This window comes from Suricata suricatta, chromosome 3, assembly GCF_006229205.1.
Source record: "Suricata suricatta isolate VVHF042 chromosome 3, meerkat_22Aug2017_6uvM2_HiC, whole genome shotgun sequence".
In the NCBI taxonomy this organism is placed as follows: Eukaryota; Metazoa; Chordata; class Mammalia; order Carnivora; family Herpestidae; genus Suricata; species Suricata suricatta.
Window position 1 is genome coordinate 78,770,943 of NC_043702.1, and position 16,006 is coordinate 78,786,948.

At 35.2% G+C, this 16,006-nt stretch overlaps 1 protein-coding gene and 1 long non-coding RNA gene across 6 annotated transcripts in view; one reads left to right on the forward strand and one right to left on the reverse strand.

Moving 5' to 3' along the window:
• The window catches only part of MBD5 (methyl-CpG binding domain protein 5), a 221,772-nt gene that overhangs the window by 24,419 nt on the left and 181,347 nt on the right, over positions 1–16,006 (reverse strand). For 2 of the 3 annotated variants that reach the window (XM_029934620.1, XM_029934619.1), the window contains 2 exons: positions 4,159–5,184; positions 2,316–2,527 (listed from right to left, as the gene is read on the reverse strand). In XM_029934620.1, the coding sequence (XP_029790480.1) occupies positions 2,316–2,527; positions 4,159–5,184 (1,238 nt within the window). The remainder of the gene's footprint in view (positions 1–2,315; positions 2,528–4,158; positions 5,185–16,006) is intronic. The other variant, XM_029934621.1, reaches the window with a different exon arrangement.
• LOC115287842 lies at positions 4,413–7,896 on the forward strand. 3 transcript variants are annotated; one of them, XR_003906684.1, is made up of 5 exons: positions 4,413–4,527; positions 5,111–5,263; positions 5,462–5,525; positions 7,047–7,083; positions 7,764–7,896. It is a non-coding gene; the product is annotated as an uncharacterized LOC115287842 (long non-coding RNA). The 3 variants fall into 3 exon arrangements; XR_003906682.1 differs by having other exon boundaries at positions 5,137–5,263; XR_003906683.1 differs by having other exon boundaries at positions 5,137–5,263; positions 5,476–5,525.

Here is a 16,006-nt window from a genome sequence, read left to right on the forward strand (position 1 = left end):
TCTTCTGCTCTCTGAAGGTAAGTCCTTCATTTATGCTCTGGATCCCAAGGCACTCCTCAGGGATCTTACCTCATCTGTTATCCCTTCTCTTCTTTACGTTCAATCTTTTCCACTTTTTATTTGTATTTTTCTCTTTCCTTTGGCATACAACCATGTGCATAGCTTCCATTTTTAAAAGTTTACATTCAACCTACATCTGTCTTTGGGCACCACCCTATTTCTCTTATGTTCTTCCTAGTCACGTTTTTGAAAGAGTAATCCACACTCTTTAATTCCTAACTTTTTCACCCTTCCACCCACTGCAATCTGTCTTGTGCTCCCATCACCCCACCAAAACAGAATTCCACCATCATTGGTGATGTCCTAAATCTAGTGGATTCTCTTTATCTACTTGTTTGAGATTCTCAGTGACATGGCTGAGCACTTTCTCTTTCCTTCTAAATTTTATTCCACAAGATGTACATGAATATTTTCTCATTGTCAAAATAGGTAAAATTTTCTTTATCACTATGTCTCATCCAAACCTGCTTTCCCATCCCACTCCAATCCCATTTCCTTTCTCAGAAGTAATCAGGGCTGGAGTGCATCCTTACAGACACTTACTTTTAATACATTAAGTGTGTAGGTGTATATCCAGTTTTCTTTCTTTCCTTCCTTCTTTCCCATAAATGGTTTCGTATGTTAGTATTATTCTACAATACCACAGTATTGAAGTCTTGCAATCTTGTGGATCTTTCCATATCAGTTATACAAGTCTACCTACACCTCTTAAACTACTAGAAAGATAGATATATCATAATATATTTAATTATTTCTCTACTAATAGACATTTAAGTGGCTTCTAATTTTTGCCAACACAAATCACATTGTAATGAACATTCTGGCATGTGCCCCTTTGTTCACATTTGAAGATTTCTCAATAGATACAAAGAAGTTAAACTTCTGGGTCAAAGGGCATGTATATTTATTTTTTTACATTATTTTTGAAAAAGGTCTAGTTTTGAGAGAGAGAGAGAGAGTGTGTGTGCATGGGTGTGGGGGGTAGGCGTGGAGGAGCAGAGAGAGGGAGACAGAGGATCTGAAGTGGACTTCATGCTGATAGCAGGGAGCTCAATGCAGCTCATGAACCACAAGATCAGGACCTGAGCCAAAGTTGGATGCTTAACTAACTGAACCACCCAGGCATCCCAAGGATATGTATATTTAAAAACCTGATAGGGACACCTGGTTGGCTCAGTTGGTTAAGTGACTGACTCTTGATTTCAGCTCAGGTCATGATCTTACGGTTTGTGGGTTTGTGCCCCATGTTGGATGCTGTGCTGACACCACTGAGCCTGCTTGGGATTCTCTCTCCCTGTATCTCTCATTCTCTTTCTCTGCTTGCTCTCTCTCAAAGTAAATAAAATAAACTTAAAAAAAATCCCTGATAAACTATCAAATTACCTGCATTTGTATCACCATACAATCAGACCAACAATATCTTTAAAAGTCAGCAAGGAATATTAATCAATCTGATGGGCACATGAGTGTTGTAATTTGTATAACTCTGATTACTCTTTTCACATGTTCATTAATAATTTGTTTTTCATTTTCTGTTCATATCTAGACCTCATTTTTCTAATCAATTATCTTTTTTCTTCCTGATTTGTAGGAACTCTTTTTATATAATGAATGTCCATTATTTGCCATTATTATCCAAGTATTTTCTGCCAGGTGCACTTGCCTTTAACTTTATTTAAAATACCCTTCATCATATGGAGATTTTAAAGTTTTATGTATTCAACCTTATTACTTCTTTTCTTTTTGACCTCCTGATTTTGTGTCTTACCGAAAGAACCTTCTTTGTCTCAAGATTATTAAAAAAATATTTCTCTATTTTCTTTTTATATTATTAAGTGTCACTTTTTCCATCTAGCCCCTTAATTTATCAGAAATGTCTTTAGCCTGTAAAGCTTAAGGAAGACTATGTGGCTGGAGCAGGGGAGAGTGGTGTGGGCAGGACTAGAGTCAGGTCAAGCTGGCGTGTTGAAGATACGGATTTCAGTCATGAGAGTAGAGGAAACCGTGGAAGAGTTTAAGAGGATCATGATCAATTTTTACTATCCACTCCCAAAGGACCACCGAGATGCCTCAGACAAAATAAAATAACCTTTACACAAAAGACTGGAATGTTTAACAATAGTCATTATTGGGAAAATATAGTAAGTGGAGGTGAAAGAGCCTCCTTTTTCTGTCTCTTCCCCCCCGACCCAAGTAAGTATTTTAACAGACCTAGACATTGCTTACTATTTAAGGAACCCAGGGAAGGAGAGTACCTGAAAGTTCTGAAACAGACAAGCCATAGGGTTACTGTTAGCCGGGCAAGGAATTGTGGGCTGTCCTTGAAATGCCTGCAGGTTCTGGTACCCCTGGAGAAGTTGCTGCTGCTGCTGCTGATTTGGAGGAAACATCTGATTGTTGTTTAACAGCGACTGCAGATGAGTCAGTTGATGGTTATTCAAAGTATTGTTTATTGAGGACATGTCACCTATAGTTTGAAAAACATAAAATGTAAGTCAGTGTGACCCTTCGGAGATCTTATGCCTATCTATGCACCTGAGGATTCCCGAAACAAAAACTGAAAACTACACTTGACATGGTCATTCTTTTCTCTTTTTCTCATCAATATCTTACTAAGTGATAAGTAGAGAGCAGTAGTATTCATTAATTTTATCTTCCATAATTAGTTTTTTAATTTTATGTCTTGGAGACACTACTTAGTCTTTGCTTTTTCCGTTAGCCAATCTTTCAAGATTGAGCTTTGGTGTTATAAATACCTTGAAATTATTTTTGTTAGAGCACCTAAAACTAAATGTGGAAATTAATCCTAAAACGTTTTAGTAATCATAAGTATCTGAGCAAGTTATTAAAACGTGTGGATCTGATCAGGCCTTGTTTATAAAATTTAGTTCTCATGCCACAGTTATCAATAAATACCATCAAATAAAATCAGATTTGGCCTAGGAACACGTATTTTGTTTTTAAGTAAAAGGTTGGTTACCTAAAATTAAAACTGTAAACAAAGCTAATAATACAAAAGAATTCATTGCCATAATCATTAAAATAAATATTATTCAATCAGATGGGATTAGTTAACAACTAAGTTCATATTCATAACTCAAAATTAACTTGTTTTAAAATTACATTGAAATTATCTTGACGACAATGCCATTGAAATTGTCTTGCAACTTGAAATCTGTAAATCTGTAATGCTTTTTAGGTTATTTAACTGTTGATTTTGATGCCAAATAGAACTAATAAACTATAACTAGTAAACTATAAAATTGGTAAACTATATTCTAAAGGTGTCCATAAAATCTGGAAACATTATTAATTTTTATTAAATTAATAAATTTAAATACCTTGTGACAGTATCGTATGTATTTGCCTCTTTCTAGACTTTCTGGATACCATCTCTGTACTTAATATTACAGCTATCTGCACCAGTCATTTGGATATACTTGCCATCATTTTCTAACTTTTTTGTGATAAAATAATATATGTGAAGGATTTTGTTTTTAAGCCATAAAGTTCTAAGGAATTATTACACTGGCTGAGGAAATCTAACAGCAGCTGTTGAGACTGTTTTCTTGAACTCAAGCAAAATTTATCTTTGAATATCTTTATGCCTTGTTTCCTATTTTGCTGGATAAGCATTTAGTTTTGTTTATCTAGGGGTCGCCTGGAAGAAACACTTCCTCAGTTTCCATCCACAGTGCAGCCGCTCATACTAACCCTGTGATGCCACACCAACTAAAATTCATATAAGAGTTATTTTTTAAGATGGGCCTGTGCCTTATTGTTTGGAAAATCAGACTCTACTTGGCTGAAGAGAATGATAGGTGGGTTAGGTTTAAGTGGCATCAGAATTAGAAGATCAGAGAAAGCAGATTAAAATGTTATTCAGTACTGCTAGAACAGGGGAAGAGGAAAAAGTCATTTTCATGTTTGTATAACTCTGGATGTGTGTGGGTGTTATTATATTTAGTTCCTTAAGCAAGCTGTGACATAACAAAAACATTTTTAAAAATAGTGTGACAAAATGGAGTTTTTAAAAAGGAGAAAATAGAATTAGAAAAACGTTTCTTTTGTACAAATTTGTGAAAAAATTTAACTTACCAAGCAGACCTGTCCCCAGTAGAGGGTTAAGTAGCTGTGGCACCACAGAGTTACTGTTGAGTTTAGCTGGACCAGGTGTATTCCCAGCATTATTAGATACATTCAGCAATGTTTCTGCCATTGACACCACTGCTGTCCCACCAAGTGTTGAGACAGTCAGTGCTGCCACTGCTGATGATGTAGTGGTTGTGGTAGTGGTTGCCTGGGAGGAAGTTGCTATGGAAACCTCTGGATGATTAGCGGTGTTGGCCGATGCTGGGTTCAGGACACCTCCCAACAGCTGGGGATTCAAGGCCATTAATCCTGAGGCCCCAGTGACAGCTGGGAGGAACAGGGGGTTAAAAGTAGTGTCACTGCCTGCAAAGCCCGGTAAAGGGTTCCCCAGGGGGCTGGTTAAAAGGGTCTCAGCTCGGCTGTTCTCTGACTGATTGCTTGGCAAATGGTCTGGTGGGGCTGTCATCTGTGTTAATGAGGGTAAAGGGGTATTTTGCTGTTGCAAAAGATCTGAGATGGTCAGATTGAAAGATGGCAGGGGAAGCATGGCAGCTGCTTGGGCTTGGTTCTGAAGCAGGGCTGCTAGGAGCTGAAAGTGAACAGGCTGCAATACCTGCCCATCCATGTCACCGGAGAGAAAAGCTAAAGCAGCGTTTACATTCGGGTTGAGAAAACCTAAAGGGTGGAGGTTGATCTCAGACTTGCCTTCTCCTGCTGAAGGCTGGAGGATATTTAATAGATTCTGGTTTAGGAGATGCTGTTGATTCACTGGCAAAGAGATAGGTAGAGAACTGAGGAGGCTGGGGTTCAAGGGGTGTGGAAGATGGTTGTTTGAAGTGCTGTTGGATGGAAAATGAAGTGCGTGCTCTTGGCCAACATAAGGAAAATCACTCCCAATAGGCAGCTGACTCTGCAGTGGGTTTCCAGCTGCGGTGGTGACTATGACGCCATCTTGCAGAACAGATGTTGTCTTTGTGATGGCAGGGTGGCTGGTGCCAGCTATGGCTATGGAGGATGATGGTCCTGAACTGCCTAAAATAAAAAAGAAGAAAAACAAACCGCCTATTAATTATGGATGTTGAGGAGGACAACCCCATAATAATACATTAAGGTATATTCCAATTCATTTGTTCCACGTCACCTTTGTGAATTTAATTCAGATTAATTGTAATCAGCGATGATTTGGCACTGGTTAATAAAACTTAAGTTTAACTTTATATTTCCTCATCTACTTTGAAAATAAGTATGTTGAAGAAGTTTAGAAATATTAAAAAATATTAAGAAATCTCTGTTTCTCACTATCAAATAGCTTGCTTTTCACAGGCTGGACAAGGTGAAGACAGGGAAATCTGTGTTGTAGCTGGTGGACAAAGGTAACAAGACTTTATTCTTCAAAAACATTTTCATAAAATGTTTTTGGTCTTTATTTATAATACTACCACTTACTTTTAGTGAAAAAAAAGTGCCCCATTTTCTTAAATGAAAATGTTTTTGGTCTTTATAATACTACCACTTACTTTTAGTGAAAAAAAAAACCCCAGAATATACATGAATGTACAAAACAAAATAAAAAAATACCTATGGAGATAACTATTAATATTTTAGTAGATAGTTCTTCAGGCTTTCCCCACCTGTATCTATATACATATATACACATATTACATATTTCAACGCAAACAGAATCATGCTGTTTTGTAACCTTTTTCTTTTATCGATAGGTTTTGACTATCTTACCATGTTAACTCAGGTTAACTTTAGAGTGATTTTACTAGTGTCATATATGAATATACTACAGTTTAATCAATCCACAGCTGTGGATATCTGATTGTTTACCATCTTTTACTGCTGTAAGCAACACTATGATAAACATTCTTATTAATTCATCTTTGCCAATATGCTGTTATTTTCTAAGGATAAATTCCTAAAAGTAGAATTCCAGGGACAAAAGGGTTTACATATTTTTAAAACTTTGAGTACATATTGTCAAACTGCCCTACGGTCAAGTTGATCACGCACATTCAATTTACATTTTTACAAACAGTGTATGGCAGTGTTCATTTCTCACCAACAGTATATTTTATTATTTTTAAATCTTTGTCACTGATAGCATAAAGATACTCTGTCCTTAGGATCCCCTAAATCAGACCAAATGCCATCACCCCAAATAGCATTCTTAATCTTGAAAATCTTATGCTTCAGATGAAAATTCAAGGAACTTAATATTAAAAATATAAAATTTCAGTTTTTTATTATAATCGTTTTAGTTGTTCTCAACCCAAGCTGCACAATAGAATTACAGTGCCTGAGCCTTATCCCAGGCTAGTTGAAAACTCATCACGTAGGGTACAGCCTGAGTATCCTTTGAAATCACCCCTGGCGATCCAGATGCACAAGGGAGGGGGTGAGAATTTCATTCTGTTGAAAAGGAACGTACAATCATTGTTTTCATAAAAGATCTTTCACTAAAGAGACGCAGTATGTAATATATGCATTCAGCAAATACTGTTACAGGCTTATGTAACATGTATATGATATAATGAACAACATTAGTGTTACTTAAAATCTAAAATAATTCAAACACTTTATTGCTGTGTTATGCCATGAAAAACTATATTTGACTATGTTACCATTGAGACCTTGTCCAAATAGAAATACACAGTTGTAACAGTACTACAAATTTTATATGCTTGTTTTCTTCTAATGGAATAACACAAGATATTTTTTTATATACAGACGTTTGTATGAATATTTTTAACCTTGTAGCCTATGGATTGATTATATTTGTTAAACTATTCTGATAAAAGTTTGGCATTTATAGTCTCATCATTGTATATAACACAGGGATGAATATTTTTCTGTATACGATACTTTGCTACCTTTGAATTTTTCCTCAGGAAAAGCTGGTATGATTGTTGTGAGAGTCAAAAACAGGTCAGTGAAAGGCTTATAATGTCTAAAAGTCTATACAAATAAAAACAGTTATCATTGTCAGCATTAATTATTTACATTAGTAGCTGTGGTTAGTGGTGGTGATGTAGTAATAGTAGTAAGTATAAATCAGCACACCCAGCACACCTTATAGAATATCTCTATCTTGCATGACTTTGCAATTCTTCCCAGCTATCATGTCTGTTTTTTCTTTCAGTGTTTCATTTAAAGAATGAGATTTATAAAAAATCTGTTAAAATATATAAATGTTTATAAACTATTATCACAAAACAGTGATTATGTTCACAATGAGTATATTAAGAACATATCAAAGTAGGTATATGGTATACAATTCTTTAAATGTTAATTCAGGTTTGTAATAAAACAGTCAACACCTTAAGCATTTCATTGCTTCATAAAGTTTGCTATTTCTGTAAATGCGCAAAAAAAGTGCTTTATTTGCGCTTGTAAACCATCTTTTTAAACAAGTCAATAACAACTCTTATTTACTGGTAATCACTATCTGTGGCCATCTGCTGACCAATGATGACATATTTAAATGTCCAGAGTTCTGTTCTTTTAACCACCACCAGAGCCCATTTTCAAAATACTCTAGCAAGGCATTATAGATGTAGGGTTTCCTTAGAGGTTACTACTCTTAATATTTTTGTCTTGTTTTGTAGGAGAGAAACATCTACATTTAGGAGTCATTTGGGGGACATTATTCTAAAAGTTTTTCATCTAAATATTCTTGAGGGATGACAATAAAGTATGGTTACTTTTGAGAAACGACAATAAAGAAAATATTACAAACAAGAAGGTTGTGGAGATCCCAAGTTTCTTAAGGGCAGTATGTGGATCAAGGCCTATTTTTTATTTTCTCTAACTTTCAACAATGAGCAGGAAGGCTCTGTTAAATAAAAGGATAGAAATGGTGATATTAAACAACAACAAAAACAGCTCCCTGCCCTCTCCTGCAGGAACTACTCAGAGTGTAAGAAAAGTAATAAATGCACAAATCTCCCTGTCTTTCTTTTTCCTATTTCATATACACATTTATTGGGAGCTCATATGAATCAGAAATGTTAAAGTTCTGCTCATAGAGCTAGTGTAACTATAATGTGATAGACTAAGAGATTTGACAGGTATACAGCAAGGGGACTATTGGAAAACTGAAGGTGTCAGGGTAACTAAGCAATGGTAACATTTGATCTGGGATTTGGAACTGGAAAAGGAGACAGAAACAAAGTCATCAGAAAAAAAGACAAGGAGATAATGAAGTGCATGCAGGGTAATAAAGTACATGGAGGTACATATCCTGAAAACAAAGACATTGATGGAAAATATTGCATCGTGCTTTTCCACACACCCCTGCTCTCCCACCCTGGTTAAATCTACTGCCTTAGACAAGCAGCACAGAAATTTGAAATTCTTTCTAAACCATGAAAGGCCAGGATCACTTCTTATTTCTGAAACCTAACACAGTCCCTAACACATGGTTGGCATTCCAAAAATGTTGGTTCAATGAATCTATTAAGATCATAAAACCTGGATTCAACTTCTAGAAATCAGAGCTTTTGATGCTGTGTGTGTGGCATGTGTATGGGAAGCAAGGGCGAGAATACCATCCATTTGCGGAGAAACTAAAAACTGACTTCAGTGCTGGCCCAACACCAGGAGGTAAGGGACAGGAAAGGAGATGGCTGGAAGATATCAAGTTACTTTAGACTCTCACGTGTTCCAGAGAGTTAAAATCACCTTGCAGAGGAAGAGTACATTCCAAAGTATTCTGAGTTCTAAAAGTCACTCAGAAATGCTTGGGGTCATCCCAAGAAGACCTTGAATTTTTATGTCTGACGTGAACTTGGAGATTGCTTATTTCTGAACCGCTTAACCTTGAGTAGGTACTCTGGCAAACCTGCTTCGCAGTTCTATGTAAAAACCATATGGTCTCTTGAAGCACATGGAAAAAAATGTTTTCTTAAAGATGAATTTTTTTTTATCCAGCCAAGATGTTTTGTGCTTAAACCAATGAAAGGGACAGTTTTTAAAAAACAAACTATTCACTAAACATTTAGCTGTTAAATAGCCAAATGGCATCTGGAGCCTGGAACAAGTTAGTAAGTTGGAGAAATCCTTTAATTGAAAAAAAAAAAAAAAAAGACTACTTCACACCAGTCAGCAGCACCATGAACAGGCACAAATTCTTTTTCTCATGACCTCTGTTGCTTTAATGAAGTAGGAGATGAAACTGAAAAACCACCCAAAGAAACTTCCATGGGGTGAGATCACATGCCCAGACACCCAATCAGAGGTTGAGATAAACCAAGACAATCAGGAATTGACACTGTTAGCTTGCCCAGTGAGTGGAGTAGATTTCCAGATGTAAACAGTACTCTTAGCATACACATATAATTTATGATGTGTGTGAGTGCATATGTGTGTGTACATACAGAAATAGCACCTATAAAATTTGTAAAGATTTTTAAAGGATATTTTCCTATTATTACTAGTTTCATTCTTGAGATGTTTTTTCTGCTTCATGAATTTTTTTTTTTGCTTTTAGAACATAGGTAATATCTACCCTTTAGATTTATTTCTCTTGTCACCAATATTTTTTAAGAGAAGTCATTGTTTATATTATGCTAAACTCTTCTATGGTTGGCTCTTAAGTATTAGTATTATTGTACATGTCTTTGTATGTACAAGAGATGGCATAAAGCTTATACCAAATGGACTAATAAAGTGCTTTTAAAATGTCATCATATCCATTTGATCTATAACTCCAATTTTGAATACTACTCTATGCTAGAAAACTTTTTCAAAGTTAATATGCCCCAATACTGATTTTTATCCATAAAAATTTAAGAACTTAAGAGATGAATCATATAAAAGATACACTTTCACCATTTGACCTTTATCATTTGCTTTGGCAAGCATACTGTAGATGCAAACAAGGTCAAGGTAATCCTTAATAAAAATGAATGCTTGTAGAAACAAGAGAAAACATCATGCCCCAGTGAGTCTAATAAAATATAATGCACTTTTCAATCCCATGGAAATAGTAAAACTTTCTCCTCTATATTTAGAGAATTAATTAAAAAAAATAAATAGAAAGATAACTTGTATGAGAAGTCTAGATCTTCCAACAAGATATTATTGTCCCAAGCCTTAGTAAAGGCCTGGTATATGTATTTACAAAAATATATCAATTTCTATCTTTGTGCTTTAGATCCTGATGTAAATTCCTAGCATTCCTTTACCAGAAGTAGGCAGGAAGACCTAGGGACTGTTGGTTATCTGTTCTGTAAAAGGAAGGGAGGGAAGGACCCCAAAACAAAGCATTTAGAAAAGAAGGGGGTGGGGGGAAGGGATCAATGGCAGTATCTAGTGAAATGTTCTCCACCCTTAACAAGAGCCAACCAGTGGAAGAGATGCAGCTTGAATACTGGAATATGATGTTTGAGTCATGACTGTATCAAGATCAGTTTTGTGGTGGTAATGGAGTCAGGCAAAGCCAAAAAACAACAAACAAACAAACAAAACTGATCATTTCTGTTTCCTTAACACAGAATTACTCTATAAACTGTTGGAGTAAATGCAAAAATGCTTGATTGTTTACTGTTTACTCAAGCAACAAAATTTTGGTTTATTTTTAGAAATGCCTTTTATCACATTAAGAAAAGTTTATTGTAAGGAAACTAATTTTGAGAAAAGAGGTTAAATCCCTTGGTTGGCAGAATCTGCTCTCTGAATATGGGGGTAGAGTAACAGTTAAAATATTTCAATATTCCATTCGTAAGTTTTATCTCCTTATATTTTTAAATGAGCAGAGGGAACAGAGTTTCTAAGTTATAAATACAGTTAACTTTGTGTCCTTCCATTGTATACTACTTTATCTGCAGTGCTAAAACAGTGCTTAGCACATACTAGGTGCTCAATAAATATTTATTGAGTTAATTACCTCATGAATATTTTAAGAGAGTTTAGACCTATTTGGGGCTGCAAAACCAGCTTAGTATGCCCCAAGCAGTATCTTTTGATAAATGAAATAGAAAAACAAAAGAACACATTGCATATCTAGCGCATTACTTTGTACAAACTGTTTCTGTTAGCTTGTGTGTGTGTGTGTGTGTGTGTGTGTGTGTGTGTGTGTGTGTGTGTGTGTTAGGTCATGTTAGGGGGTGATAAAATCATTTCAGTGGACCATGACTGTCTTAGAGAAAAATAAAAAGAAATAGAATAAGTCAGGATAAGATAGAATGGGATCAAAAAGATCAGAGTGTGTCATATATAATGAATGTTTTATTTTTGGAAACTTTTGTTATATATTAAAAACATGTCTTTAGTGGATTATAATGCAAGTTAATTTCTTGCTGTAAGAAGAAGTACCAAAAGACTGAAAACACTGCTTTAGAATCAGGCCTCTGAGTTGCTTGACTTTGTGGGAGTGGTCTAGGGAGCTGTGCTCCAGGAAGCAGGTTTGTCAGAAGAGGTGTCCCTGTGGAGTTGTGCAGCACAGAAGCTCTGCTCTAGGTTATCTATGATGAATACCCTCTCTCATACCTGTATCCATAGGTCTTGGACAGGTATTTTGAAATTTCCTGGACTAGCTCTCACTCAGGAGTATCTCAGAAACTCCTCACATTTCTGTTGTATAGTTCCATTTTTAACCCATAAAAAGGTGAGCTGTTACTTTGAATTTGCGAGTATAATTCTTACAAAATAATTTTTAGTCTACTCTTTGCTCGACTGGCCTTAATGTTGTTTGATGTAAGTTTCCATAAAGGAAGAACACTATGATTTATCTAGTATTACATGCATGTGGAAATTAAATCTATTTTGATGATACCACAGAAATATTTTTAATCATTATTTTTAATGAGTCAAATTTTTGAAGAGTTAACATTACTGCCTAGAATTTGGGTACTTTTAGAAGCTGCATCAATGTTTTCAGACCACTTGGTTTTAGTAAATAATAGCTTAGGCATGTCCTAGAGAACTGAAGAATTTCTAGTGACTTCATAAGTGAGTTTAGTGTATTGCAATGGAATAAAATTCTCCCAATTTGCACACTGGGACAATTTATTTCTTGAAAGGTACAAAATAGATAATTGAATCAGCAAACATATCACACCACTCTGAGTTCTGTTTTCACCTTTGATTATACAGACCCAATATCTAAAGTCAAACATATTTTAAGTCCTTCTTTTGTACACAAGGAAACATTAAACCTGGAATATGTAAACAAAACAAGTGGTGTAACCCTGATAATAGGAAACCTTCTTAAACAGCAAGACATTGTTGCAAAAATATCTTACAGCAAAGAAGAAATGGCTCATTTTGCAAAAAGTTAACTGAAAGAACAGACATAGATTTTTATCACACAATCAAGAATTTAATAGAGTTTTGGTATCGGTTAAAAAACAAAGCAGAAGGCAACTTTTAACCTAGAAGCCTTGTGCATCAGATGAGGGATAAAATCTAGGCATTTAAAAGTTTGGTTGGAAATACTGTCAATATCAACTATTATTAATTCAATCAGAACCTTAAAGGAGCCTTTGCCCTTCTTCACTCTACATTAGTCTCTGTAAGACTAGAAGATTATTTCCACACAAATGCCCTGTATGGTGAGAGGGCTAACTTACATGGTACAATCCATCCTTGGACATTTTTATCCCATAATCTCTTTGCACCTGTAACTTCAAACGTAGGGAATGGCAACTTCCCTTTATTTTCTTTACTGGCATGTTCTTATAATAAATAAATACATAGAACATAAAACCAAGCTCATTGCTTTGCAGTCTTTTTTACCTAAAGTGTTCTTTTGTGGTCTCTATTTCATTTTCTTATACCTACCATATCAATGGCTGTATGAGTTTCAATCAAATGTTTTTTTTTTTTGTGCTGAAAGAAAACCACTTTCTTTTCCAGAGTTTTAAAAAAATATATATATATAAATATCCATGAACATATACTTATTCATAGGCTTATTTATATTCTTGTTAGTCAGTGTATCTCTTTAAGAGTTAAGGCAAATAAATGTTTGAATTATTTTCTCTTCTGGTACAAACTCATACCCTTCCTCTTCAGAGGATTCTATTTTCCTGTGTTTAGAAGAGTTGATTAAATGTTTTTTACTAGAAAAAAAAGGAGAGAATATAAAAGGGGTTTTGAAGTAAAAAAGTCGTATTTAATGATTATCACATTGGAGAAAGTAAGGTTCAGTTATTAAGTTGGTTAGCAGAATAGTTTCAATCTTTTTGCTTCTTTAAAAATTTTGAAAACAACAGGGCCACGGAAGGGATAAGTTGTCCCAGGGACACTGACAGGACTTGGTCCTTTGCAGAGGCCACGGTTACTGGCATGGGTGGTCTGTTCTACGGCCAGCGGGTGAGCAGCAGTCAGAAGACTGAGCAGGCACAGGCCTGATAACATTTGCCAGTCAAGGGCACTTGATTTGGGATTCCTCCCTAAACTGAAACCCCACAGGATGTGCTGGAACTATTTAAATGCTGAAACTTGGCTCTCTTCATAAATGGAAAGTTGCTTTAAATGGACACTACAGATGGATTTCAGAACATACCTGCATTCAGCAGTTTGAGTATTTGGACTGAGAATCAGGAACTTTGGGGTTTGGTTTACCAGACCCACCCAAGCTTTGCTTTAGAACTTGAGCAATGTCAGCAAGTATACCACTGGTCATTTTCTAAACCTGTTACATGGAAATATTAAACTTTACTTGTAATTTGCTATCTAAAAAGTGAAGAGAAACCTGTAAGGTGTTCAGAGAGCTTTAATGGAAAGGCAATTTCAAAATACCAAATAGAATTAATAAAGTCTTGCATAGTCTTAAATTTGAGAAATATTTCCTAAGCATTATATATCTTTTACCTGAATTTTTGTTTACTATCTCTGCTTCCAATTCCCATATTTAAGATGTGATACATTTTTAAATGTTTCCCATGGAATTCACATGTAGGCCCCAAAAAATCAGTATTTGCGTTGTTTATAATTGAAAAACTCTCTTTAACATAAGTTTCTGAAAATAAATTACCAATCGAATGAAGTGTTCTCAAAGCAAATGATTTCTCCTCTTAATTAAAGACTTACTGCAACATTTTTGAGTTGCTTAGGAGAGTGGGAAAGGCCCTGGATTAAGCAGGTCACTTGAGTTCTGTCCAGGCTCCGTTACATAGAGAAGAGTAGACTCTGTGACCAGTGGGTCTCCTTCACCTTCACTGTTCGTCCTGCTCCAAGGGTAGAAAAAACTAACATCTGCATTGATGCCCCATTCAAAGGCTGACTAACACGTCACCCAGTAGGAAACCCATTCTTATCTGATTGATGGAGGTGACACAAATTCATTAAAATGAAGGTCACCAAATGTGACTCACAAAGGAGGGGCAGTTTTCTGGATAGTTTGGACATTTCATCTGTGTTGACACAACATCCTAATATCAGAGTCCAGAGAGAAGGCAAAAATCACTGACCTTTGTCTAAAAGTGCATCAAAAGTTTACAAATGTGGCTTGTAACATGCACTGATGTGTTTTAATGTATCATCTGTTGGGTAATTTTAAAGATTTTGAAAGTGGAAACCGTATTTTTGACCACTGAATGTTTTAGATGAAAAATTTAGACAGCTGGGAAGAAAATGGATTTTATAACCAGATGAACCTGAGTTCAAATTCCAATTCAGTTATGCGTGATCTTGGACAATTATCTAAATTCTCTGAAGTTCAGTTACTCATCTGTAAAGTGGGGGCAATAATACCTTATACTTTGGAGAACTACACAGATTAGAAATAATATATGTAAGTCACCTGGCACATCATAGGTACTCAATAGCTATGATAGCTATAAGCAACATTTTAAGAGAAAAATGTATTTTTCTTCTAATATCTTACTGGTGTGCTAGGACTATGTAGCAGAGATTATAAGGGTAGCTGTGACTGTCACCTGCTAGCTCACTCTGCATGCCTAGCTTTGCTACTTATTTGGTGGATGAATAAATGTCAGTGCAAATAAATATTTAGGCTAAGCAATTATAACGACAGTACATTCAGTTGACACAGTTTACTGTGTATCAAAAAGAAACATGGAATTAGAGACTTTTTCAATATTCAGCTCATCAAAAGGGTTACAGTAATTAGTAAATATACCCATTTTCACAACCAGCTGCACATCAGATCTATGTACATTAGTTAGTATTTAATTTTCTTAGGTTTAATATTTTAAAACTTCTTAGTGACCTAGATTTTTTATCAAAGTATATGCTTTCTGTTAGCTTACACATGATTCGTCACATCCATATCATTACTAGACATTTATTCTTGTACAATTTAGCTATTTATATGCTAACACTTTTTCTTAGATTAATAGATTTTGAACCTGTGTTTGACACTCCCAGCACTGGCAATCCAGATCTGATGCTTTACAGAGGTTCATGGAACAAGAAAATACATGTCTGAGACTATATAAAATAAGTCTAAACTGAACATTCAGAAGAAACAAAAATATAAATAAATGTTGGTCTTTTCCATTACGGATGAATTGAAATACATCATTAATAAAATATATACACTTTGCAATATGAACTCAGACCTGAAACAAAGTTGAGGTAAGGGGTATCAAAATGTAAAGATATATAATACAAGGAGACTAACAATGTCTCATCCAAATGATTGAAGGCATGCTTAATAAATACGGTATATTTAAAAATAGCTGCTGATTTCATGTAACTTTCATCTGCTAGAAGCATAAGATTAAATTTTCACTTGTGTGGAATTATTTAAAAAGGTATATGAGTCATTGAAAAGTTGGAAGCCCCTTTGGAATAAGCATCCTGTTAAACACATAAAAAATAGTTTCATGAGATTCTTTAAGACTAGGAATATCTAGAAGGCACTAATCATTTCAGTTAT